Source organism: Trachypithecus francoisi, unplaced genomic scaffold, assembly GCF_009764315.1.
Source record: "Trachypithecus francoisi isolate TF-2019V2 unplaced genomic scaffold, Tfra_2.0 Lachesis_group12, whole genome shotgun sequence".
Lineage (NCBI taxonomy): Eukaryota > Metazoa > Chordata > Mammalia > Primates > Cercopithecidae > Trachypithecus > Trachypithecus francoisi.
The window spans coordinates 55,091,131-55,117,555 of NW_022681457.1; the positions used below are offsets into that span (position 1 = coordinate 55,091,131).

General features: G+C 41.3%; 2 protein-coding genes and 1 pseudogene across 2 annotated transcripts in view; 2 read left to right on the forward strand and 1 right to left on the reverse strand.

Annotated features, from left to right (window-relative positions):
- The window catches only part of LOC117093721 (zinc finger protein 100-like), a 566,997-nt gene that overhangs the window by 523,380 nt on the left and 17,192 nt on the right, over window positions 1–26,425 (forward strand). Inside the window, 1 exon segment of the mRNA XM_033229239.1 lies at window positions 24,102–24,197. Within this exon segment, the coding sequence (XP_033085130.1) occupies window positions 24,102–24,197 (96 nt within the window).
- The window catches only part of LOC117093717 (zinc finger protein 429-like), a 412,022-nt gene that overhangs the window by 208,962 nt on the left and 176,635 nt on the right, over window positions 1–26,425 (forward strand).
- LOC117093736 lies at window positions 16,628–17,681 on the reverse strand (annotated as a pseudogene).

The following is a 26,425-nucleotide window of genomic DNA, read 5'->3' on the forward strand; positions in this document are numbered from 1 at the left end:
TATAGAGAGAGGCCAGAATTCTGTTTGGTAAGAAATGTGTACCCTTCTGCCAGCATGCCAAGCTTCTGGGTTCCTTTTCCCTGAGTGGCCCTAGTGACATGGCTGGCTGCCCCACAGCACTGGGGGCCAAGCCACAACACAGAGGAAAATTATCTTTTTTCATTTTGGCCAGAGCAAAATATGTGTGACAAAACACATATTTTTTGATATTGATTGCCTCTCTATTTAGCAATCAATATCAAACTGGCAAGCCTCAAACGGCCCCAGTTGGGCCCATTATCATTAATTCGACCTCCAATCAGGAGTTTCAGCTTGAGGCCTCTGGGCAAGACAGTCACCCTGAGTAATGGAAAAGATAATAAAGGGAAAGGAGAGAAAAAAGCATTGCCTGTGGCGGAATAGGGAAGGCAAAGAGCTCAGGGAGGCCGGAGAAAGACCCACCAGCTGCGGCGACAGTGAAAAGCTCATGTGGCTGCTTGTCGGTAGGAAAAGGATCTTTCCAGCAGTCCTGTCAGCTCTCAAGTTGTCCCTTTTGGAGAGGAAAAAGCTCCCCATGTTCCGTGGTCCTGTAGATGCCTCATTCTGTCACCTATAGCTACCAGCAAAGAGTACAAGACAGCTTAATCATAAAAGAATTGCAATTAACATCCCATAGTACCAAACCAGTTCTTAGCTGAGAGGGACTTTACTGAGAGTGGTGTCTAACCTTCTAAATCTTAGGAAGGACTATAACCTTCCTAAGTTGGGCCTCGAATCCAAGTTCAGTCAAGCATCCTTGCTTTTTATTAAGAGGTGTCTTTGACCCACTCTGCTTTAGGAGAGACTGTAACTCCCCTAAGTCGGGCCCCTAACCCAATCCCATCCTTTACCCAGCTGTATGTACCCTACTCACTCAGTGTCAGCCATTAGTGGGCATAGGTGGTTTTCCTTTGGGTCAGAGGTCTCTTCAATATAGTCCCTTTGTGGTTGCCAGAAAAATGTTACCGGAAAGAAGTCCTGACCCATACCCCAAGAGAGGGTTCTTGGATCTTAAGAAAGAATTCAGGGTGAGTCTATAGAGTAAAGTGAAAGCAAATTTATTTATTTTTGAGAAGGAGTTTTGTTCTTGTTGCCTAGGCCGGAGTGCAATGGCGCGATCTCGGCTCACTGCAACCTCTGCCTCCCAGGTTCAAGCGATTCTCCTGCCTCAGCCTCCCGAGTAGCTAGCATTACAGGCATGGGCCATCATGCCCAGCTAATTTTGTATTTTTAGTAGAGACGGGGTTTCTCCATGTTGGTCAGGCTGGTCTTGAACTCCCTACCTCAGGTGATCCACCCGTCTCAGCCTCCCAAAGTGCTGGGATTACAGGTGTGAGCCACTGCACCGGCCTGTAAATTTATTAAGAAAGTGAAGAAATAAGAGAATGGCTTTCTCCATAGGCTGGTTGCCCATTTTTATAGTTACTTCTTAGATTTATGGTAAACAAGGGGTGGAATATTTATGCCTCTCCTGTTTAGACCATTATGATGTAACTTCCTGATGTTGCCATGGCATTTGTAAACTGTCGTGGCACTGGTGGGAGTGTAGCAGTGAGGATGACCAGAGGACACTCTCGTCAACATCTTGGTTTTGGTGACTTTTATCCCACTTCTTTACTGCAAGCTGTTTTATCATCTAGCTGTTTATGACCTGTATCTTGTGCTGACCTCCTATCTCATCTTGTGACTTAGAATGCCTAACCATCTGGGAATGCAGCCTGGTGGGTTGCAGCCATATTTTACTCAGCCCCTATTCAAATTCGAGTTGCTCTAGTTCAATATATCATTGACAGAGTCTGTGTCTGGCTATGCGATAAAAAAGAAAAGAGAGCACCATGTAATTCATAATGGAAGAGTGTTTCCATAAGCTGTTCCTGGAGAACACAAAGGATGAAAAATTTTATTAGTCACAGCTATTTACCAGGGTTATCGATATGTTCCATCTTTCCCCACCTCTTCTTTTTGTTCCATACATTTCTTCTATTTGATTTTTCCTGAGTTGTATCTCTTATAATCGGTAAACATAACTCCAGTGTTTTGCTGAGTTCTGTGAGTAGCTCCATTGAATTGTTGAACTTGAGGAAGATTGAAGGAGTCCTTAATTTTTAAACAGTAGCTCAGAAGTGTAGATGGGCCTATGGGGTTTGTGACTGGCAACTGCAATGAGGGCAATGTTATGAGACTAAGCCCTGAATCAGGGTCTTTGCTGACTCTGTGTGGTGTCAGAATTCAAATGTTAGACATTGAATTGGTGCTAGGGAATTGCTTGTGTTCAGCAAACTCTACAGATTTGGTGCTAGTAGAAAGATATCACCGAGACCTCTCCTTTGTGTAAAGGAGAACAGAGCCTTTCATTGTCGTGTGATTCCAGGTCTCCTCCTAGGGTAAGAGAGGATGAAAACTTAGAGGAAAGGAACTCTGATGACAGAACCCCTTTTCCCACAGCTGTCACCACAGGATTCCGACCCACTCACAAACATACCCTCTAGACATTGACATGTCCACACCCCTCCCAGGACTAGTCATCACCCTGGGAATTTCACCACAGCATTGTGGATCCTAGTATTTCTTGCCCAAAACCCACAAAAGTGTCTACAAGTCTCCTGGCATATCCCAACCCCCAGACAGTGAATCTGCAGCAGCAACCTGTTTTCTCCACCAGCCTAGGGTCCTGGACCACCTGTTCTTTTTTTTTTTTTTTTTTTGAGGCGGTGTCTCGCTCTGTCGCCTGGACTGGAGTGCAGTGGCCGGATCTCAGCTCACTGCAAGCTCCGCCTCCCGGGTTCACGCCATTCTCCTGCCTCAGCCTCCCGAGCAGCTGGGACTACAGGCGCCCGCCACCTCGCCCAGCTAGTTTTTTGTATTTTTAGTAGAGACGGGGTTTCACCGTGTTAGCCAGGATGGTCTCGATCTCCTGACCTCGTGATCCGCCCGTCTCGGCCTCCCAAAGTGCTGGGATTACAGGCTTGAGCCACCGCGCCCGGCCCACCTGTTCTTAATCTCATTTGCCTGCATGGACCCAGAAGTAAATCAGAGTACAGCCCCACCTGGGCCACTATCTGCAGAACAAACAATCCAGTTACATTGCATTCTTCCCCACCCATGGGTTTTCTTTTTCGACATGTGTACATGTGCAGGGTTGTTTATGGGTAAAATTGTGTCATGGGGGTTTGGAGTAGGTGATTTGGTCACTGAGGTACTAAGCCTAGCAGCAAAGAGGTATTTTTTCAGATCCTCTTTGTCCTTTCCTCCTCCATCCTCAACTAGGCCTCTGTGACTGTTCCTCCTTTGTGTCCGTGTGTTCCTGTTATTTAGCTCTTCCTTACAAATGATAACATGGATTTGGTTTTGTGTTTCTGCATTAGTTTTCTAAGGCTAATGGTCTCCAGCGCCATCCCTGTTGCTGCAGAGATCTTAATCTTGGTGTTGTTTGTTTTATGGCCATATAGTCTTCCATGATGTTTATGTACCATATTTTGTTTTTATTAAATCTTTTCTTTATTTTTTTTTGAAGACAGTGTCTCACTGTGTCACACAGGCTGAAGTGCAGTGGTGCAGTCGTGGCTCACTTCAGCCTCAACCTCCAAGCCTCAAGGGGTCTTCCTACCTCAGCCCGTTAAGTAACTGGGACGACAGGCACACACTACCACGTCCGACTAATTTTTTTTATTTTTTGTAGAAATGGGGTTTTGCCACGCTGCCCAGGCTCATCTTGAACTCTTGAGCTAAGGTAATCCACCTGCCTCAGTCTCCCAAAGTGCTGGGATTACAAGAATGAGCTCTGTTGTCTGACCATACCATATTTTTTTCAATCTAGGCTACCACTGATAGGCATTTAGGTTTATTCCATGTCTTTGTTATTGTGAACAGTGCTGAAATGAATATACATGTGGATGTGACTTTATGGTAGAATAATTTATATTTATTTGAGTATATACCCAATTAAGAGGTTGCTGGGTCCAATGGTAATTCTGTTTTTAGTTCTGTGAGGAATCGCCACACTGCTTTTCACAATGATTGAACCAATTTACACTCCCACCAACAGTGTATAAGCATTCCCTTTTGTCTTCAACCTTGCCAGTATCTGTTAATGACTATTTTTTTCTTTTGAGGCAGAGTCTCACTCTGTGACCCAGGCTGGAGTTCAGTGGCATGATCTTGACTCACTGCAACCTCTGCCTCATGGGTTCAAGCAATTCTCATGCCTCAGCCTCTTGAGCAGCTGGAACTACAGACATGCACCACCACGCCCTGCTAATTCTTGTATTCTCAGTAGAGATGAAGTTTTCCTGTATTGGGCAGGCTGGCTTGGAACTCCTGACCTCAAGTGGTCCACCTGCCTTGGACTCCCAAAGTGCTAGAATTACAGGCATGTGCCACCACACCCAGCTAATTTTTGTATTTTTAGTAGAGGCAGGGTTTCACCACGTGGGCCAGGCTGGTATCGACCTTCTTACCTCAAGTGATCCACCCACCTCAGCCTCCCAAAATGCTGGGATTACAGATATGAGCCACCGCTCCCAGCTTATTCCAGCACCATTTATTAAATAGGGAATTCTTCCCACGTTCCTCTTGGCAGCTTTGTCAAAGATCAGATAGTTGGAGGTGTGTGGCATTATTTCTGGGCTCTCTATTCTGTTGCATTTTTGTATGCATCTCTTTTTGTATCAGTATTATGCTGCTTTGATTACTGTAGCCCTTTAGTGTAGTTTGAAGAGGGGTAATGTAATGCTTCCAGCTTTCTCCTTTTTGCTTAAAATTGCCTTGGCTATTCGGGCTCATTTTAGTTCCATATAAGTTAATTTTTAGTTCTGTTAATAATGTTTTTGGTAATTTGTTAGGAATAGCATTAAGTCAGTAAATTTCTTTGGGTAGTTTTGACATTTTAATGATATTAATCTTTTCTATCCATGAGCCTAAAATGGTTTTTCATTTGTTTGTGTCATCTCTCTGTTCTTTAAGCAGTGTTTGGTCATCTTGTTATACTGATCTTTCACATTCCTGGTTAGCTGCATTCCTAGATATTTATGTGTGTGTATGTGGGTGTGTGTGTGTGTCAATTGTGAATGGCATTATGTTTTTGATTTGACTTTTGGCTTGGATGTTGATGTACAGCGATGCTACTGATTTAGTATCCTGAAACTTTGCTGAAGTTGCTTATCAGTTTAGAGAGGTTTTCTGCTGAGACTGTACCAATTCTATGTCGAATAGGAGTTTTGAGGGAAGGCATCCTTGTCTTGTGCCAGTTTTCAAGGAGGAATGGTTCCCATTTGTGTCCATTTAGTATGTTGGCTGTAAGTTTGTCAAAGATGACTCATTATTTTGAAGTATGTACCTACAGTGCCTAGTTTGTTGAGGGTTTGAACATGAAGGATAGTAAATTATATTGAAGGCTTTTTAAGCATCTATTGAAATAATCCTGTGGTTTTTGTCTTAAGTTTTGGTTTATGTGATGAGTAACATTTGTTTACTCTTTCCTCTAAAAAAGCAGGGGGATACACGTGCAGAATATGCAGGTTTGTTATGTAGGTATGTGTGCCATGGTGATTTGGTGCATCTAGTCACCCATCCTCTTAAGTTCTGTCTCCTCACCATTCACCCCTCAACAGGCTCTGGTGTGTGTAGTTTTGCCTCTGTGTCCATGTGCTCTTCTTGTTTAGCTCCCACTTATGAGTGAGAATATGCAATGCTTGGTTTTCTATTCCTGTGTTAGTTTGCTGAGGATGCTGGCTTCCAGCTTCATTCATGTTCTTGCAGAGGACATGATCTCATTCCTTTTGATGGCTGCATAGTATTCCATGGCATATATGTACCACATTTTCTTTATTCAGTCTGTCATTGATGGGCATTTGGGTTAGTTCCATGTCTTTGTTATTGTAACTAGTGTTGCAGTAAACATGCATGTGCATGTGTCTTTATAGTAGAATATTTTTTTATTTATTTTTATTATACTTCAAGTTCTAGGGTACATGTGCATAACGTGCAGGTTTGTTACATATGTATACTTGTGCCATGTTGGTGTGCTGCACCCATCAACTCGTCAGCACCCATCAATTCATCATTTATATCATGTATAACTCCCCAATGCAATCCCTCTCCCCTCCCCCATCCCCCCTCCCCATGATAGGCCCCAGTGTGTGATGTTCCCCTTCCCAAGTCCAAGTGATCTCATTGTTCAGTTCCCACCTATGAGTGAGAACATGCGGTGTTTGGTTTTCTCTTCTTGTGATAGTTTGCTAAGAATGATGGTTTCCAGCTGCATCCATGTCCCTACAAAGGACGCAAACTCATCCTTTTTTATGGCTGCATAGTATTCCATGGTGTATATGTGCCACATTTTCTTAATCCAGTCTGTCACAGATGGACATTTGGGTTGATTCTAAGTCTTGGCTATTGTGAATAGTGCCGCAATAAACATACGTGTGCATGTGTCTTTGTAGTAGAATAATTTATAATCCTTTGGGTATATACCCAGTAGTGGGATGGCTGGGTCATATGGTACATCTAGTTCTAGATCCTTGAGGAATTGCCATACTGTTTTCCATAATGGTTGAACTAGTTTACAATCCCACCAACAGTGTAAAAGTGTTCCTATTTCTCCACATCCTCTCCAACACCTGTTGTTTCCTGATTTTTTAATGATTGCCGTTCTAACTGGTGTGAGATGGTATCTCATTGTGTTTTTGATTTGCATTTCTCTGATGGCGAGTGATGAGGAGCATTTTTTCATGTGTCTGTTGGCTGTATGAATGTCTTCTTTTGAGAAATGTCTGTTCATATCCTTTGCCCACTTTTTGATGGGGTTGTTTGTTTTTTTCTTGTATATTTGTTGGAGTTCTTTGTAGATTCTGGATATTAGCCCTTTGTCAGATGAGTAGATTGCAAAAATTTTCTCCCATTCTGTAGGTTGCCTGTTCACTCTGATGGTAGTTTCTTTTGCTGTGCAGAAGCTCTTTAGTTTAATTAGATCCCATTTGTCAATTTTGGCTTTTGCTGCCGTTGCTTTTGGTGTTTTAGACATGAAGTCCTTGCCCATGCCTATGTCCTGAATGGTACTAGCTAGATTTTCTTCTAGGGTTTTTATGGTATTAGGTCTAACGTTTAAGTCTCTAATCCATCTTGAATTAATCTTCGTATAAGGAGTAAGGAAAGGATCCAGTTTCAGCTTTCTACTTATGGCTAGCCAATTTTCCCAGCACCATTTATTAAATAGGGAATCCTTTCCCCATTTCTTGTTTCTCTCAGGTTTGTCAAAGATCAGATGGCTGTAGATGTGTGGTATTATTTCTGAGGACTCTGTTCTGTTCCATTGGTCTATATCTCTGTTTTGGTACCAGTACCATGCTGTTTTGGTTACTGTAGACTTGTAGTATAGTTTGAAGTCAGGTAGCGTGACGCCTCCAGCTTTGTTCTTTTGACTTAGGATTGTCTTGGCAATGTGGGCTCTTTTTTGGTTCCATATGAACTTTAAAGCCGTTTTTTCCAATTCTGTGAAGAAACTCATTGGTAGCTTAATGGGGATGGCATTGAATCTATAAATAACCTTGGGCAATATGGCCATTTTCACGATATTGATTCTTCCTATCCATGAGCATGGTATGTTCTTCCATTTGTTTGTGTCCTTTTTTATTTCACTGAGCAGTGGTTTGTAGTTCTCCTTGAAGAGGTCCTTTACATCCCTTGTAAGTTGGATTCCTAGGTATTTTATTCTCTTTGAAGCAATTGTGAATGGAAGTTCATTCATGATTTGGGTCTCTGTCTGTTACTGGTGTATAAGAATGCTTGTGATTTTTGCACATTAATTTTGTATCCTGAGACTTTACTGAAGTTGCTTATCAGCTTAAGGAGATTTTGGGCTGAGACAATGGGGTTTTCTAAATATACAATCATGTCATCTGCAAACAGGGACAATTTGACTTCTTCTTTTCCTAACTGGATACCCTTGATTTCTTTCTCTTGCCTGATTGCCCTAGCCAGAACTTCCAACACTATGTTGAATAGGAGTGGTGAGAGAGGGCATCCCTGTCTTGTGCCAGTTTTCAAAGGGAATTTTTCCAGTTTTTGCCCATTCAGTATGATATTGGCTGTGGGTTTGTCATAAATAGCTCTTATTATTTTGAGGTACGTTCCATCAATACCGAATTTATTTTTTTATTTTTTATTTTTTTTGAGACGGAGTCTCGCTCTGTCACCCAGGCTGGAGTGCAGTGGCCGGATCTCAGCTCACTGCAAGCTCCACCTCCCGGGTTCATGCCATTCTCCTGCCTCAGCCTCCCGAGTAGCTGGGACTACAGGCGCCCGCCAACGCGCCCGGCTAGTTTTTTGTATTTTTAGTAGAGACGAGGTTTCACCATGTTAGCCAGGATGGTCTCGATCTCCTGACCTTGTGAACCGCCCACCTCGGCCTCCCAAAGTGCTGGGATTACAGGCTTGAGCCACCGCGCCCGGCCAATACCGAATTTATTGAGTGTTTTTAGCATGAAGGGCTGTTGAATTTTGTCAAAAGCCTTTTCTGCGTGAATTTTGAACCAGCCTTGCATCCCAGGGATGAAGCCCACTTGATCATGGTGGATAAGCTTTTTGATGTGCTGCTGAATCCGGTTTGCCAGTATTTTATTGAGGATTTTTGCATCGATGTTTATCAGGAATATTGGTCTAAAATTCTCTTTTTTTGTTGTGTCTCTGCCAGGCTTTGGTATCAGGATGATGTTGGCCTCATAAAATGAGTTAGGCCTCATAAAAATCTCTTTTTCTATTGATTGGAATAGTTTCAGAAGGAATGGTACCAGCTCCTCCTTGTACCTCTGGTAGAATTCAGCTGTGAATCCATCTGGTCCTGGACTTTTTTTGGTGGGTAGGCTATTGATTGTTGCCTCAATTTCAGAGCCTGCTCTTGGTCTATTCAGGGATTCAACTTCTTCCTGGTTTAGTCTTGGAAGAGTGTAAGTGTCCAGGAAATTATCCATTTCTTCTAGATTTTCTAGTTGATTTGCGTAGAGGTGTTTATAGTATTCTCTGATGGTAGTTTGTATTTCTGTGGGGTCGGTGGTGATATCCCCTTTATCATTTTTTATTGCGTCTATTGGATTCCTCTCTCTTTTCTTCTTTATTAGTCTTGCTAGCGGTCTGTCAATTTTGTTGATCTTTTCAAAAAACCAACTCCTGGATTCATTGATTTTTTGGAGGGTTTTTTGTGTCTCTATCTCCTTCAGTTCTGCTCTGATCTTAGTCATTTCTTGCCTTCTGCTAGCTTTTGAATCTGTTTGCTCTTGCCTCTCTAGTTCTTTTAATTGTGATGTTAGAGTGTCAATTTTAGATCTTTCCTGCTTTCTCTTGTGGGCATTTAGTGCTATAAATTTCCCTCTACACACTGCTTTAAATGTGTCCCAGAGATTCTGGTATGTTGTATCTTTGTTCTCATTGATTTCAAAGAACATCTTTATTTCTGCTTTCACTTCGTTGTGTACCCAGTAGTCATTCAGGAGCAGGTTGTTCAGTTTCCATGTAGTTGAGCGGTTTTGATTGAGTTTCTTAGTCCTGAGTTCTAGTTTGATTGCACTGTGGTCTAAGAGACAGTTTGTTATAATTTCTGTTCTTTTACATTTGCTGAGGAGTCTTTACTTCCAATTATGTGGTCAATTTTGGAATAAGTGCAATGTGGTGCTGAGAAGAATGTATATTCTGTTGATTTGGGGTGGAGAGTTCTATAGATGTCTATTAGGTCCGCTTGGTGCAGAGCTGAGTTCAATTCCTGGATATCCTTGTTAACTTTCTGTCTCGTTGATCTGTCTAATGTTGACAGTGGAGTGTTGAAGTCTCCCATTATTACTGTATGGGAGTCTAAGTCTCTTTGTAAGTCTCTAAGGACTTGCTTTATGAATCTGGGTGCTCCTGTATTGGGTGCATATATATTTAGGAGAGTTAGCTCTTCCTGTTGAATTGATCCCTTTACCATTATGTAATGGCCTTCTTTGTCTCTTTTGATCTTTGATGGTTTAAAGTCTGTTTTATCAGAGACTAGGATTGCAACCCCTGCTTTTTTTGTTCTCCATTTGCTTGGTAGATCTTCCTCCATCCCTTTATTTTGAGCCTATGTATGTCTCTGCATGTGAGATGGGTCTCCTGAATACAGCAGACTGATGGGTCTTGACTCTTGATCCAGTTTGCCAGTCTGTGTCTTTTAATTGGAGCATTTAGTCCATTTACATTTAAGGTTAATATTGTTATGTGTGAACTTGATCCTGCCATTATGATATTAACTGGTTATTTTGCTCGTTAGTTGATGCAGTTTCTTCCTAGCCTCGATGGTCTTTACATTTTGGCATGTTTTTGCAATGGCTGGTACCGGTTGTTCCTTTCCATGTTTAGGGCTTCCTTCAGGGTCTCTTGTAAGGCAGGCCTGGTGGTGACAAAATCTCTAAGCATTTGCTTATCTGTAAAGGATTTTATTTCTCCTTCACTTATGAAACTTAGTTTGGCTGGATATGAAATTCTGGGTTGAAAATTCTTTTCTTTAAGAATGTTGAATATTGGCCCCCACTCTCTTCTGGCTTGTAGAGTTTCTGCCGAGAGATCTGCTGTTAGTCTGATGGGCTTCCCTTTGTGGGTAACCCGACCTTTCTCTCTGGCTGTCCTTAAGATTTTTTCCTTCATTTCAACTTTGGTGAATCTGGCAATTATGTGTCTTGGAGTTGCTCTTCTCGAGGAGTATCTTTGTGGTGTTCTCTGTATTTCCTGAATTTGAATGTTGGCCTGCCCTACTAGGTTGGGGAAGTTCTCCTGGATGATATCCTGAAGAGTGTTTTCCAACTTGGTTCCATTTTCCCCCTCACTTTCAGGCACCCCAATCAGACGTAGATTTGGTCTTTTTACATAATCCCATACTTCTTGCAGGCTTTGTTCATTTCTTTTTCTTCTTTTTTCTTTTAGTTTCTCTTCTCACTTCATTTCATTCATTTGATCCTCAATCGCTGATACTCTTTCTTCCAGTTGATCTAGTCGGTTACTGAAGCTTGTGCATTTGTCACGTATTTCTCGTGTCATGGTTTTCATCTCTGTCATTTCGTTTATGACCTTCTCTGCATTAATTAGTCTAGCTGTCAATTCTTCCACTCTTTTTTCAAGATTTTTAGTTTCTTTGTGCTGGGTACGTAATTCCTCCTTTAGCTCTGAGAAGTTTGATGGACTGAAGCCTTCTTCTCTCATCTCGTCAAAGTCATTCTCTGACCAGCTTTGATCCGTTGCTGGCGATGAGCTGCACTCCTTTGCAGGGGGAGATGCGCTCTTATTTTTTGAATTTCCAGCTTTTCTACCCTGCTTTTTCCCTATCTTCGTGGTTTTATCTGTCTCTGGTCTTTGATGATGGTGACGTACTGATGGGGTTTTGGTATAGGTGTCCTTCCTATTTGATAGTTTTCCTTCTGACAGTCAGGACCCTCAGCTGTAGGTCTGTTGGAGATTGCTTGAGGTCCACTCCAGACCCTGTTTGCCTGGGTATCAGCAGCAGAGGTTGCAGAAGATAGAATATTGCTGAACAGCAAGTGTACCTGTCTGATTCTTACTTTGGAAGCTTCCTCTCAGGGTGTACTCCACCCTGTGAGGTGTGGGGTGTCAGACTGCCCCTAGTGGGCGATGTCTCCCAGTTAGGCTACTCAGGGGTCAGGGACCCACTTGAGCAGGCAGTCTGTCCGTTCTCAGATCTCAACCTCCATGTTGGGAGATCCACTGCTCTCTTCAAAGCTGTCAGACAGAGTCATTCGCGTCTGCACAGGCCTCTGCTGCTTCCCCTGTTGTTTTTTAGCTGTGCCCTGTCCCCAGAGGTGGTGTCTACAGAGACAGGTAGGTTTCCTTGAGCTGCTGTGGGTTCCACCCAGTTCGAGCTTCCCAGCGGCTTTGTTTACCTACTTAAGCCTCAGCAATGGCGGGCGCCCCTCCCCCAGCCTCACTGCTGCCTTGCGGTTAGATCGCCGCAGACTGCTGTGTTAGCAATGAGGGAGGCTCCGTGGGCGTGGGACCCTCCTGGCCAGGTGTGGGATATATTCTCCTGGTGTGCCCGTTTGCTTAAAGCGCAGTATGGGGGTGGGAGTTACCTGATTTTCCAGGTGTTGTGTGTCTCAGTTCCCCTGGCTAGGAAAAGGGATTCCCTTCCCCCTTGCACTTCCCAGGTGAGGCGATGCCTCGCCCTGCTTCAGCTCTCGCTGGTCCGGCTGCAGCAGGTGACCAGCACCGATTGTCCGGCACTCCCCAGTGAGATGACCCCAGTACCTCAGTTGAAAATGCAGAAATCACTGGTATTCTGTGTCGCTCGTGCTGGGAGTTGGAGACTGGAGCTGTTCCTATTCGGCCATCTTGCTCCGCCCCATAGTAGAATATTTTATATTCCTTTGGGTATATACCCAGTAATGGGATTGCTGGATCAAATGGTGTTTCTTGTCTAGATCCTTGAGGAATGACCATACTGTCTTCCACAATGGTTAATTTGCCTTCCCACCAACAGTGTAAAGGTGTTCTATTTCTCCACAGCCTCACCAACATCTGCTTTTCGACTTTTTATTATTTACCATTCTCACTGGTGTGAGATGTATCTCATTGTGGTTTTGATTTGCATTTCCCTGATGGTCGGTGATGTTGAGCCTTTTTATTTTTTCTGAGATGGAGTTTCGCTGTTATTGCCCAGACTGGAGTGCAGTGGTGAGATCTTGGCTCACTGCAACCTCCGCCTCCTGGGTTCAAGTGAATCTTCTGCCTCAGCCTCCCAAGTAGCCTGGATTACAGGCATGCGCCACCACGCCTGACTAATTTTGTATTTTTAGTAGAGACAGGTTTCTCCATTTTGGCCAGGCTGGTCTCGAACTCCCGACCTCAGGTGATCCAGTCGCCTTGGCCTCCCAAAGTCCTGAGATTACAGGCATAAGCCTCTTTGCCCGGCTGAGTGTTTTTTCATATGTTTCTTGGCCACGTAAATGTCTTCTTTTGAGAAGCATCTGTTCATGTTTTGTCCACTTTTGATGGGGTTGTTTATTTATTTATTTATTTTTTTGAGACGGAGTCTTGCTCTGTCGCCCAGGCTGGAGTGCAGTGGCCGATCTCAGCTCACTGCAAGCTCCGCCTGCCGGGTTCACGCCATTCTCCTGCCTCAGCCTTCCGAGTAACTAGGACTACAGGTGCCCACCACCACGCCCAGCTAATTTTTTGTATTTTTAGTAGAGACGGGGTTTCACCATGTTAGCCAGGATGGTCTTGATCTCCTGACCTCATGATCTGCCTGCCTCGGCCTCCCAAAGTGCTGGGATTACAGGCTTGAGCCACCGCGCCCGACTATTTTTTTCTTTTAAATTTGTATAAGTTCCTTATAAATTCTGTATATTGGACCTTTGTCAGATGGGTAGATTGCAGACATTTTCTCCTGTTCTGTTAGTTGCCTGTTCACTCTGATGATAGTTTCTTTTGCTGTGCAGAGGCTCTTTAGTTTAATTAGATCCCATTTGTCAAACTTTGGCTTTTGTTGCAATTGCTTTTGGTGTTTTTGTCATGAAGTCTTTCCCATGCCTTTGTCCTGAATGGTATTGCCTAGGTTTTCATTTAGGGCTTTTATGGTTAAACATTTAAGTGTTTAACCCATCTTCAGTTAATTTTTGTGTAAGTTAATTTTTGTATAATTTTGTAAGGAAGGGGTCCAGTTTCAGTTTTCTGCATATGGCTAGCCAGTTTCCCCAGCACCACTTACTTAATAGAAGATCCTTTCCCCATTGCTTTTGTCAGGTTTGTCAAAGGTCAGATAGTTGTAAATGTGTGGTGGTATTTCTGAGGTCTCTGTTCTGTTCATTGGTTTTTAACATGAAGGGATGCTGAATTTTATCAAAGGCTTTTTTCTATTGAGATAATTATGTTTGTTTCTTTAAAAAAATTAGAAGCATTTATTAGCATTCAATATAAACATGAGAAATAACCACATAAATTGTAACATTCTTTTAAAAATAAAATGGCTATCAATACTTGAATCTCCAAGCTCTGAACTCCAGAAGCAATTTTTTTTTTGAAGTGGTAGATTGTGATATTTTTATTCCATTATTTAACATGTATTTATCTGTCCTTTAAAAATGATGGAAATTGCAGCACAATATGATGTGAAGCATTGCTATAGTGGAGGAAGTATTCCTGGCCCAGAAATGCTTTGTTTATGAGCAAGGTTCCTAGGATTAGATTTGAGAAAGTAGGAGAAATAGATTTCACATAGTTGAGAACACTAATCTCCTTTTAGTTTTTCAAATTTAGATGACATTATCAGTCTCCTAAAATTATTTGTTCTTTGCCTGTTAAAGCCTGAAGTAAGTGTTCTTAAGGGTTATGTAAGTTACTACTTTTTTTTTTTTTTGGTGCCAATTCTAATTCTTTTTATTTATTTATTTATTTATTTTTTTTATTATACTTTAAGTTCTAGGGTACATGTGCATAACGTGCAGGTTTGTTACATATTTATACTTGGTAAGTTACTTCTTAAATAGCAGGACTTAATGGGACACCTACAGGTTGATAGCATGTAGGATGATAAAACAGCTATTCATATTGCCTTTTATCATTAGGGTCCAATTCCTTTTATTACCTGTTAATTTTTTTTTTTTTTTTTTTTTTTTTTTTTTTTTTTTTTTTTAGTAGAGACGGGGTTTCACCGTGTTAGCCAGGATGGTCTCGATCTCCTGACCTCGTGATCCACCCATCTCGGCCTCCCAAAGTGCTGGGATTACAGGCTTGAGCCACCGCGCCTGGCCTTATTACCTGTTAATTAACACTGCTCTTCAAAATCTTCCTTTACATTAAAGAAACTTCAGTGATCAATGCATATAGAGCACAGCTCTGCAAGTAACTCCTTTTAAAAAGAGAAGGGCATTTTATGGAGATACAAGATATTCCAAATGTTTAATGTAATTTTAAGCTTTGATACTTGTAGAAGTATTAATGCTACAAACCTTCACAAAACCTTGCCTGAATGTTTTTCTTTTCCTTCTTCTGAGATAGGGTCTCGATGTCGCCCAGGCTGGAGTGCAGTGGCATGATCATGGTCCACTGCAGCATTGATCTCCCAGGCCCAAGTGATCCTCCCACCTCAGTCTCCAGAGTAGCTGGGACTACCGACACATGCCACCATACCCAGCTGATTATTTTTATTTATTATTATTATTTTACAGACAGGGTCTCACTGTGTTGACTAGACTGGTCTTGAACTGCTGCGCTCAAGTAATCCTCCCACCTCAGCCTCCCAAAGTACTGAGATAATAGGCATGAATCGCTATGCCCAGCGCATTTCTTTTGCATTTAATTTTGCATTTTTCTAAGAGATGGGGATCCCGATATGTTGTCCAGGTTGAAGTGCAGTAGCTATTTCTATAGGCAGCATCACGGTATACTGCAGCCTCCAATACCTGACCCCAAGCAATCCTCCAGCCCCAGCCTCCAGGTATCTGGAACCTCAGGCATGCACCACCACACCCAGCTTCATTTTGAGAATTTTGAATACAAAGCTTTTAATTTTTTGCTTCAGTCAATGTCTGCTATCTTCAAGAGTGACTGAAACAAAAAATCAAATGCCTAACATTCAGGAGACAAATGCCGGGTGCACCTGCAGTCTCAGTCACTCGTGTGGCCAAGGCTAGAGGATGGCCCAAAGCCAGGAAGTTGTAGGCTGCAGTGCACCATGACTGCACCCATGAATAGCCACTGCATTCCAGCCTGGACAACACAGCAAGATCCCCATCTCGTAAAGAAAAAAAACAAAACAAAACTCTCAAACAATGTTTTTTAAAGGTTTATAGCATTTATACTCATGCTGCAGTGCCTTGGAGGGCCCAAACTATATTAAAGCTTAAAAACTGCTTCACTTTTCTTTAACTGTCACTGAACTACCATGTTGGTTGGCATTATGAAAATATCTTTTAATACACTTATTTAACAAGATAAAAATTATCAGAAAATGAGAAGCACCATTTATAGTTCACAAGAAATGCAACATGGACCCCAATAGAAGTAGATATTAATAACTGATACTTCCTCTGTTTATGACCCCAAACATGCTAAAATGCTAAAGTAATGCTTGCAAAGAATATGAATGACAAATGTTATCCGTCAGCTTTTTGGTTTAAAGTGATTGCCAATGACTAGCAGCTTCAATGGTAACAGTAGGGAGGAAGAACCCTTCAATACCTAACAATGCTGCAGTCAGCTCCTAAGTGGCTTTAGTTAGAGTCCCTTGTTCTAATGTAATACTGCACTGATTCTAAAGGCATATGCAGCCAAATGAGCAGGGGGAGAAAAACTGGAAGAAACATAAAAGTTAGTGGTTAGTGTCTTTAAACTGGAAGAAACATAAAAGTTAGTGGTTAGTGTCTTTAATGTCTAAAAATTTAAACTATTGTTTAAAAAAACCTAACATACTTCACAGCTATCGGCCCACACCATAAGCAAATATCTGTGTGAGATGGGAGCCTTCACTTTGGAGTGGTTTTTTGAAACATTAAAAAGGACAGAAGAGTGTTTTGTTGCATTGACAAGGTCCCATTCTTTTCTATGGAGTATGATCCTTGTCCATGAGTCTCTTGAATTTGAGATCTTTCCTTTTGATGAAAACACTAATTTTGCTGATTTTTGAGCAGGAAAGGTGATATTTCTCCAGTGTTTGTAGATGAAGGTCGCATGACATTATAACCCCCTCATTTCTCCCTTTAAGAGAGGATGGCTTTAGAGTGCTGAATACCAATGAACCTATCAGTGCTGAAAGACCTTCATGTAGCTGCTCCACACAAGTCTTTCTCTCCACATAATCTAGAAATAGCCTCTAGATTCCGTGCTCTTTCTTTGCTAAGAGGAGTAAATAGAAAATTCAGGTTGTTGTAATCTGCTTAGGAGTCAAAGTAGTGTTTGGCATCAACACTGGCAGGAACATTAATGTTAAATGGAAGAAGCTCCGAAAAATGCCTTTCCATTTCATTCATGTCCTCAACTGTAATGTCCTTGAGGATCTGGCAGTAGTCCACAGTCCATACAGCCTGATCATCCGAAACCTTGGCGGCAAGAAGAGTGGCTCCCAGAACAATCCTTTTCCAGTTAGTGGGACAAATGTCGATTTCAGCATAAGTTAAAAGCCCTTCTAAGTAAACCAAAGTTACTGTTGCACATTCAGCTGTTAGCTGCGCAGCACTAAAGAGAGTACGAACAAATCTGTAAATAAACTTGTGCTCAGGATCATGCTTAAAGTATTCCTGTGGAACTTTTTCTCGTGTAAGGGGATGTGATCTCTCATCAGAAATATCCAGGGATCTATTTGCATCTCTGTTCTTTACGTGGTAATATATTTCTGAGGTCACACATTTTACTGCGGTTCTAAGATTAGGCTGGCTGACTGTTCTGTCATCTAGAAATATTGTTGAGCATGAGCTATACTTTTTAGTAAGCTGCCCTGGAGATACATGATTTAAGTGGTTGCTCTTCCTCTTTTCTCACACATCAGTTTGAGATTTGCTCAGGAAAATTGTGCTTGCCCTTGGATGGTCAGAAGGGTTTGACTCCAAAGCTAAATCTTCGGGCATCTCGCGGTGGCTGACGTGCTGCAGGTGGTGGCCCTCTCCCGCTCGGAAATCCAACTTGGCAGGCTCCACAGCAGCCGGAGCTACCGCCACCGCATCCCTAGATGCCGCCTCATAGATCCAGGGACCTCAGACCCCGCGCACCTGCCCAACTTGAGGCTGGTATTGGGGGACACGCAATGGGTCAGCTTGTCCCCATGGGTCCCCTATTGTCCCCATGGGGCGCCTTCGCTCCTCTCGGCCGCTGCAGGCGCCTTCTCTAGCCCCCTACTCCGCGGTCCTCAGCAGCCGTCCCTCCGCCAACAATGGCGCGGCCCGGCTACACCTCCCAAGCAGATGCCTCCTCACCTGCCAACCCTGCAACCCGCCCCAGGCAGGGCTCAGGCCTCCCCGCACCCTCGCCGTGCTGCCGCCCCTCCTAAAGTTGACTGGTCTCGAGATAATTATGTGTTTTTGTCTTTTGTTCTCATTATGTGATGGATTACATTTATTGATTTGCATATGTTGAACCAGCCTTGCATCCCAGGGATGAAGCCGACTTGATAGTGGTAGATAAGTTTTTTGATGTGCTGCTGGATTCGGTTCTCGAGTATTTTTTTGAAGTTTTTCACATTACTGCTCCTCAGGGATATTGGCCTAAAGTTTTTTTTTTTGTTGTGTCTCTTAACGGTTTTGGTATCACAATGATGCTGTTTTTATATAATGAGTTGAAAAATAAGTCCCTTTTTCTCAATATTTTGAAATAATATTAGAAGTGGTACCAGCTCTTCTTTGTACATCTGGTAGAATTCATCTGCAAATTTGTCTGGTTCTTTTTTATTTGTGGTTGGCTGGCCATTTAAAACCAATTCAATTTTGGCACTTGTTATTGGTCTATTGAGGGATTCAATTTCTTATTTGTTCAGTCTTTGAAAGATATATTTTCGCTCCAAGGTTATAGTCCTCAAGCTTGGCCCAGATGAACTCTCTACTTGTATTCATGTTGCCTCAGTTTTTTCTTTTAGTTAGACATATTATTTAGAATGTGTCAGAGCAGCCTCTATAGGGGAACTCTCCTTTGATTGTACTCTGTTTGCTGTAACACCCAAGGATGCAGAGCCAGGTTGATCCCACCTAGAATCTGTACATAAAGTCTGGCCTCTGCCTGGGATTTACAAGACAGGGCCAGAAGACTTTGAATTGAGAATGTACTGAAAACCAACAGAAGGCATTTTCTGTATTGTGAGATGTCAGCGTAGAAATCTTAAAGCCCCCATTTGAGAGTGTGGCTCTTTAAGCTTTTCAGATCTTGTTCAGTGACCTGCTACAGTTATGTGAGAGACTCCAGGTGTAAATAGAATCTGATGACAGAATCTGTAAGTGTAAACAAGCATCTTAGTGAGAGATCAAGGCCACAAAGTATCCAGAGCCATGACCACAACTATACCTACCTGTAAAATATGATACTGGCATAGAGTATTGTTGTTGTTCTTACCCAAAAGCTAGCAAATCAGGATAGGTGATCCAGGTTCTGGAGCTCCACCAAGGCAGTTCCATTTTCTATTTAGAATCAGCATGAATTTCTCTCAGCCTGGCTTATCATTGGGCCATCAGCCCAGGGTCACTAAGAACCTTCTCACAATCACCTAGATGTCTTTGAGACATTTGAGGATGTCCAGGGCAGAATTGTGTCAGGCTGACAAGAGTGGGTAATTCTACTTGTGTCTCAGTGTAAGAGAAATGGATCATTCTGTGTTTTTTTTTCTCCCCTCATATAAGAGATAACTTCGGTTTGTACCCAGATGAGAGTTTCTCTAGTTTCCTGTTACTTTGGTGAAAGACAAAGAGGAGGTCTGGTGACTCAAAAGATAAACTAATTGCTTCCATTTCATAAGGTCATTCAAAACATAGATGAAGCAGTCATGGTCCCTACCATCTGGAAACTTTTGGTCTAGACTAGCAATTGGACACATGGTTGAATTAAACAACATATGGTTGGTACGGTGAATGGATGTGTGCAGAGCAAAATAAAACTTTGGTCTCTTCAGTCGGGCACGGTGGCTCATGCCTGTAATCCCAGCACTTCAGGAGGCTGAGGCGGGTGGATCACCTGAGGTCGGAAGTTCGAGATCAGCCTGAACAACGTGGAGAAACCCCATCTCCGCTAAAAATACAAAAAAAAAAAAAAAAAAAGCTAGGCGTGGAGGCGCATGCCTGTAATTCCAGCAACTGAGGAGGAGAATCGCTTGAACCCAGGAGGCAGAGGTTGCGGTTAGCCAGGATCATGCTATTGCACTCCAGCCTAGGCAACAAGAACGAAACTCCGTCTCAAAAAAAAAAACTTGGGCCACTTCTTTTCACATTATTGTGTCTTCTGAGGTTATCACCTGAAGGGATATTTATGGACTGAAGAGTTATTGTTATTTGTGTATCTTTTACTTTGTTGAGAATACATATTTATCTTCTAATTAAATTATTCCAGAAAACTTTTAAAAAGTCATTTAAATTGGTTGATAGTATAGTTATAAAATTGACAGAGCAGTGGCAAAAATAGATTAAAGTTACATAAACTCTAGGATTTAAGTTTTTCTTAGGTAAGCTTAGGAAAAACAGAACTGGAAATACCCCAGTGGCGTAGAGAACAGAGTTCTACATAGGGTCCTTTCCCTGCCCCATTTCTGTTCAGATTCACCCTTTTTGAAGGCCTTCTTTAGGTCTGGCCCACTCTGGAGTCTTGCCTTTCAGAACTGTTGTATAAAGGTCAGAGTTTTGGCCGGTAAATCCTTCTGCCTTTCTAGAGCTGGTGCTTACAATTTCCTGCAACCCAAAAGCAGATAAATAAGAAAAATAAACTATACATGTTAACATCTTTTTCTTAAAATTTTGTATTAAAACCAGTGCTTACAGAAACATTCCATTTAGCAATGTGTTTTCTATTCCTGCAGTTCTAGTGGTTGCTCCACAAATCACAGACAAGTAAATATAAATAGAAAAAAATTTCTTAAACTCTTTGTATGCCCACTCCTCTGTCTATATTTAGCTTTATTCTGTACATTTTTTAAAAAATCAATGACAGAGAAAAAAGAGGAAGAAGTAATAATGCTGGGCCCTTTACCTAAATCCTGAGACTTATTGAACACTAGTATCAACTTCCAATGTGTTAGGCCCAGCACAGTGCTCTGTATTATACTCTTGAGCACATAGTACCTGCTTAATAATTATTGCATTACTACATATGTACATGCAGACTTATTCCAACATTGCTGCCTTCTGTTTCCTCTGTAAACTTTAAAGAGCCAGCAAATAATATAAAACTTCAAGATAGAGTGTAGTTGTCTTCATTTGTACCTGAAGTATTTGTGTTGTGACAAGAGTGCTGAGTATAAGGGACTCTGTGCTGTGCCCGCTTTCTCTAACTAATGCTAATGGTGAGCCCGGGGGAGCAACATCAGGATTGACAGGGGACTTGTTTGAAACACCCATCCATGGACCCTTTCCAAACCGGCAGAATCACATTATGTAGAGTGGGACCAACATTACCAAGTGATTTTTAAGTTCATTAAAGCTTGAGAGGCAATGCTTAGCTTAGTAGTTATCAGCCCAGGCTTCTCATTAGTATCACACGGCCAGTTGGCAGAAATCTCTTGTGCCCTCCCCACAGCTCCTGTTTATTGTGGGTGGAAGCATCCATGTTGTTTTAATGAAGAGCCTCATGTGACTCTAAGGTGAGGCCAGAGTCAAGTATGAGGGCTTCAAGATACATTCATGAGAGCTTTGCACTAAAGGGTGGTTACAGGACCTGTTCTGTTTGGATTTGGTAGGGACAGGACAGTGTGGCCCATATTTTCATTACTGTAGCAGAAATTGCTGGTGTTTGTGGCAGGGGAGGGCTCCTGAGGACAGGAAAGGAGAAACATATTTTTACATCCATGGAGCAGTACATTGTTCTTGAATCTCTTCTGTTATAAAGGAAAGAAATGGGTGGACTTTTTGGTCTTGGTCCTTCTGTCTGTGGGTGTGATGCTAGCGGGTAAGAAGGTGGTGCTGACGTGTTTAAGGCAGTTTTCTCAAGATGCAAGTGTTAACTTGTTTAGAGAATTTCATCTGAAAAGGATTCCAAGAGAAGGAGGAGAAAGAGGAATTTTTTTTTTTTTTCAGCTACACATGTCTCAGATCAAGAGCTTTGTCCACTCTTTCTTCTGGAGTCTCATGCATTTAGTATTTGCAAACCTTTACTTCTCTACTTGTGTTTTTCCTTACTAATGAGTTTAACTACTTTTTAAAATTCTCATTACAGTCAAGGGTCTATGCAAAATATTTCTTTCCTATGTACTAGAGCCTTCTCTACATTCTCAATATCATGGCTTCTTATATGCCATGCAGAATTCTTACCATGAATTTATGATCTGCACTATTAAAAATGTTCCCATTGTGGCTGTTGAACATGGAAGGATGTGGATACTCAAGATTCCTATTGGGGAAAGCTGGGGTTTACATGGAGAATATGTAATGTTGAGGTTCCATCTGTGTTCTCCATTACCTCTATGCAGAATAGGATTAAGAAAATACTTATTTAAATAGGGTGGCATTTATTACCCAGAAAGTTCTGAAAAAAAACCTGGGAGATACCTGCTCTGTAGGGTGCTAAAGAAAGACTACTTAAAATCATTACTGAAAATTACAGAACATTGGAGATAGCTGTATCTTGAACTTTATATAAAACTGATGTTTCTGTATGATTGAATTCAGACTATAATTTACTTTTTGAAGTGCAATATCTAGGCAGTGATGCTATGTTCTTCTACGTGCATCAGCACACCATAAAAATTTGTCCTAGTGTGGTTAATATTAATAATTTAATTGGTTAAAAAGCGCTCTGATATTTCTTTCACTATAGAATTAACTATTTTTCTTGTCATTATTAGGTATCTTTATGCAGCTAATGTGCATAAACCATCACATTTAATGTGGCAGGTGCCCTTTTTTCTTAGGTTTTCTTTGCATATATCTGTCTTCGGAAAATGAAGGCTCTTTGTTTATAGGCCAGAAAAATCAGGTAAAACACAGGCTCTTCCAGTTACCGGATCTTTCAGAGAATTTTCTTTTGGGGCCAAAAACATTGGCATTACTAGTGAGCTCATTAGAAATTCAGAAACTCAGACTTCATTCCAGATCTTCTGAAAAACAGTCTGCACAAGATTTCCAGTTTATTGTACACATTAAAATTCGAGATGCCTTCTAACTCAACATCCCTTTTTTATCTTAAAAATATACACAGCTCATTCTTTATGATGTAAATATTGCACTCAAAAATGTACATGTTTGTGTTTATGCTCTTAATTTTATACTTTATTATCTAAAAAGTATCATATATACACTGGTGTTGTGGATCTTATGCCATTCTCTTCTCTCAGAGTTAGAGGATATTTTAGAGAATATTTCTGTGTTAAAAATTACTGCAAATTTTCAGTTATTTCTATTAATCAGAACCAATTCTCTTTACTCTGTTGTTTCATTATAATTAAAATGATAACTTCTGCCCATGGCCACTTGGTAAATATATGTGTGTGTGTGTGTGTGTGTGTGTGTTTTTCAGGGGCCATTGACATTTAGGGATGTGGCCATAGAATTCTCTCTGGAGGAGAGGCAATGCCTGGACACTGCTCAGCGGGATTTGTATAGGAAAGTGATGTTAGAGAACTACAGAAACCTGTCCTTCTTGAGTAAGAATAACGTTAATGCACAATTTCTAATATACCCTAAAGGTTTCCTTTCTCTTTTTTTGTGGAATGATTTTTGGTAATTTACACTTTGCATAAATGAGTTTCTGATCCATTTTTTTCAAGAAAATCTTGAGCTTTCATGCAGAAAAGAATGTCTTCAAGATGTCTCATCTTGACCTGAACTTTCCACATTCCTGAGCTAATCTGTATCTTTCACTCTAGATTAGTGGTAATTCCAGAAATTTAGTGGCATAAAATACTGTAGCCCATGTTTTTAGGCCGGGCACGGTAGCTCACTCCTGTAATCTCAGCACTTTGGGAGGCTGAGGCAGGTGGGTCATGAGGTCAGGAGTTTGAGACCAGCTTGGCCAACAAAGTGAAAATACAAAAATTAGCCAGGCATGGTGGCACGTGCCTGTAGTCCCAGCTACTCAGGAAGCTGAGGCAGGAGAATCGCTTGAACCCAGGAGAACGGGGTTGTAGTGAGCCAAGATCATGCCACTGCACTCCAGCCTTGGCAACAGAGCGAGACTCCATCACAAAAATAAATAAATGTGTATATATATTTGCCCATATTTTAAAATCTGTTCGTCACCACCAATTGTTTGGTTCATGAGTACTGGATAGTGAAATTAAGGACCTACAAGTTTTAAATATTTTCTAAATATTTAGAAATTTATTTCATTAATTAGTATTTTGGGATTATTCTAGAATATTCTATCACTTCCTCTTTACTAAGCATACTACTAGGATGGTAATTGGAGAATATGAGAAAGATTCATGTTATTTATTTCTAATAAAGCAGGTATTGCTGTCACTAAGCCAGACCTGATCACCTGTCTGGAGCAAGGAAAAGAGCCCTGGAATATAAAGAGTCATGAGATAGTAGCCAAACCCTCAGGTAGGTGAGAGTGAACACAACAGATGGCACAGATGAGAGGTCCAAAGGTCAAAAAGAAAACTGGTCATTCAAATGTGATTTGGGAAGCTGTGTTCCAAAGGAAATAGTTTCTGGGACGCCTGAGTGTTTTTGTTTTTTGGGTTTTTAAATTTTTTTATTTACTTTATTTTTTATTTATTTATTTTTTGCTGTCATGTAGGGGCATCTTCTGTCTTATGCTTTTAAATTCTTTAAAGATTCTACTTTCCTTTTGGTGATCTTCCTTCAAGTTTACAGTGAGAGCCAGAGTCCTTTTCATGGAGTATAAAAGACTGTACAATCTGCCTGCTTTTCCATTACTTTGGGGTACACACAGATATCTGCATAATTTTGGGAAACTCCATGTTAAACTATTTTTTAGTTCTCTTTTTTCATCATGTCTGAAATGTATGAAAGTAGTGGTTTCTGTTCCATTGATTTGTTTGTTAATCTTTCTGCACATTCCATCCTGTTTTTACTACTATATTGTTGAAATACAGTTAGAAATTATAAAGTATAATACCCCTCTGCTTTGTTCTTTTGCCTCAAGATTGCTTTGGCTTTTAGAAGTTTATTGCAGTTTCTTGTAAATTTTAGAATTGTATTTTTTATTACTGTGAAAAAAATGTCACTGGAATTTTAATAGGACGTTTATTGAAGCTGTAGACTAGATAATATGACACTTTAACAATATTTATTCTTTCAATCCATGGACATGAAATATTTTAAAATTTGTGTCTTCAATAATTTATTTCATTGGTATCTTACATCTTTTTTGTTTTGTTTTGTCTTTTGAGAAGGAGTCTCGCTCTTTTGCCAGGTTGGAGTGCAGTGGTGTGATCTTGACTCACTGCAACTTCCGCCTCCTGGGTTCAAGCAATCTTCCTGCCTCAGACTCCTGGATAGCTGGGACTACAGGCCCATGCCACCACACCCAGCTAATTTTTTGTATTTTTGGTAGAGACAGGGTTTCACCATGTTGGTCAGATTGTCTTGATCTCTCGACCTCGTGATCTGCCTGCCTCGGCCTCCCAAAGTGTTGGGATTACAGGCGTGAGCCACTGTGCCGGTCTAGCTTACATCTTTTAATGTAAAGTTTTTTTTTTACCTTCTTGGTTAAATTTGCTCTCAGAAGTTTATTATTTTAATGCTATTGTAAATAAGATTGTTTTCTTAATTGTATCAGATGGTTTAAATTTATGGAACAATAATTTATACTTGTAGGTTAATTTTATATTTTGCTAATTTACCGAGTGTATTTATTACTTTAGACAAATTTCAATGTAGTGTTTATTTTTTATATATATAAGATCATATGATGCACAAATAGTAACTTTTACTTACTTATCTTCATTTTCAGTGGCTTTTTAAAAATGTTTTTGACTCATCATTCTGCCACTTACTTCCAGTCCTACGTTAAAATAGAAGCATTGACAGTGAGCACAATACAATTTTGCATTGGTGTCTGTGAATTTGACAGAGCAGACACCTCTTCACCTTTTTGTTTGTTTGTTTTTGTGTTTTTTTTTTTTGAGACGGCGTTTGGCTGCTGTTGCCCAGGCAGGAGTGCAGTGGTGCGATCTCTGGCTCACTGCAACCTCCGCCTCCCGGGTTCAAGCAATTCTCTTTTTTTTTTTTTTTTGAGACGGAGTCTCGCTCTGTCGCCAGGGCTGGAGTGCAGTGGCCGGATCTCAGCTCACTGCAAGCTCCGCCTCCCGGGTTCACGCCATTCTCCTGCCTCAGCCTCCCGAGTAGCTGGGACTACAGGCGTCCGCCACCTCGCCCGGCTAGTTTTTTGTGTTTTTAGTAGAGACGGGGTTTCACCGTGTTAGCCAGGATGGTCTCGATCTCCTGACCTCGTGATCCGCCCGTCTCGGCCTCCCAAAGTGCTGGGATTACAGGCTTGAGCCACCGCGCCCGGCCTCAAGCAATTCTCTGTCTCAAAAAAAAAAAAGAAAAAGAAAAAAAGAAAAAAAGGAAGAAGAAAAAGAAAAATTAATGGTTTCAAAAACACGTAACATAAAATTTACCATCTTAAATATTTTCTTTTCTTTTTTTTTTTTTTTTGAGACAGAGTCTCGCTCTGTCGCCCAGGGTGGAGTGCAATAGCGTGATCTCAGCTCACTGCAACCTCCACTTTCTGGGTTCAAGCAGTTCTTCTGCTTCAGCCTCCTGGGTAGGTGGGATTATAGGTGCCCGACACCACGCCT